General features: G+C 65.3%; 1 protein-coding gene across 1 annotated transcript in view; it reads left to right on the top strand.

Annotated features, from left to right (window-relative positions):
• TRAVEDRAFT_17135 (uncharacterized protein) overlaps nt 1-1313 on the top strand; it is a gene marked incomplete at both ends in the record, with an annotated part of 3481 nt that continues 2168 nt past the window's right edge. Inside the window, 2 exons of the mRNA XM_008035241.1 lie at nt 1-397; nt 875-1238. Coding sequence (XP_008033432.1) covers nt 1-397; nt 875-1238 — 761 coding nt within the window. The remainder of the gene's footprint in view (nt 398-874; nt 1239-1313) is intronic.

The following is a 1313-nucleotide window of genomic DNA, read 5'->3' as shown; positions in this document are numbered from 1 at the left end:
ATGCACACTGCTTCGCACGAAGACGTCCCCTTAAAGTTGCTGCATTCTTCACCCACCTCTTCGTCGTCTACAAGTTTTTCATGCAATACTCTTGGGCATACTGGCCCCAGCTTGATACGCAGGGAAGTCGATCAGCTCAAAGCCGACGTCGAAGAGGAGCAGAAGAAGCCCAAGAAGAGGACACGCTCGTCAGATGCCGCCCCCAAGGCCACGCCGAAGGCGAACCCGAAGGGTGCAGCGGAGCACACCCCCGAGAAGCGCGCTGCGAGCGCGCCCAAGCGCGAGAAGAACGGCCCCACGTCCAAGGCGGTCGTCCAAGGCGGCGCAGAGGACGGCGCGCGGGACGGGTCGGGACCCAGCACGCGGCGCTCGCCTCCCCCGGCTAAGAAGGCGAATCGTGATGAGGACGACGACGCCGATTGCGCTTTTTCGTCGATCCTTGCCTGTAGACAATGTCCTGTAACGAGCACCTCGAACACCCATCTCCTCTCATAGTCGATCCCGAGGCTCTCAAAGTCAGGGAATGGAGGCACAAGCTCCAGAAGGCATTTTTGAACACCAAGGCAGCACCCAAGGAGGACGTGAGTGCGCTGCATGCATCGCTGCCATCCACGACGACTCATCCGCGGATTCAGGACATGCCCTCACTCGACCGGCTGTTCACGCTGGTGGAAACCTACGACAACATGCGGATCGAGTACCTAACGGTGCGTTTCGCGCTGCTGCCCCCGCTCCCCCCTGCCATGCTTTGCTGGCGACGCGTGGCACGCTGCGTTCCCGCGCGGTTCTCGCCCCATATCGCCGTTTGTTGTGCGTCTGTCTGGCAGTGCGGCTGACCATCTGCCCCGCCCCCAGTTCTCGAAAATCGGCAAAGTCATGCGCCACATACACGCCCTCGGCGACGACAAGGTGCCGCGCGACGGCGAGTTCAGGTTCCGGGCGCGCGCGGGGGTGCTCGTCGACAAGTGGCACGGCGTGCTCAGGGCGGCGGAGTCGAAGCCCGCCGCAGATGGCGCGCGTAGAGAAGACGGCCCCGCGTCCGCCAACGGCAAGTCGGGGGACGGGGCCGCGTGGGCGGGGGCGGACGGCATCGCTGCACTGGAAGTGGGCGCGGCCGCGGAGGGCGAGGACGAGCCCGAGCCCGCGGCGGAGGGGGAATCGGCTGGCGCGGAGTCGAAGCCCGTGCAGCTGAGCCCACCCCTAAGCAGCGCGCCCAAAGGCAGGCAGAACGGCCCCAAGTGCAAGGCGGTCGTCGAATCCGAGGACGAGGGCAAGCAGAGGACGGCGGGCGGGACAGACGACGAGGCCGACTG

Source organism: Trametes versicolor (genome assembly GCF_000271585.1).
Source record: "Trametes versicolor FP-101664 SS1 unplaced genomic scaffold TRAVEscaffold_2, whole genome shotgun sequence".
NCBI lineage: Eukaryota > Fungi > Basidiomycota > Agaricomycetes > Polyporales > Polyporaceae > Trametes > Trametes versicolor.
This window is presented reverse-complemented; position numbering and strand designations above follow the sequence as displayed.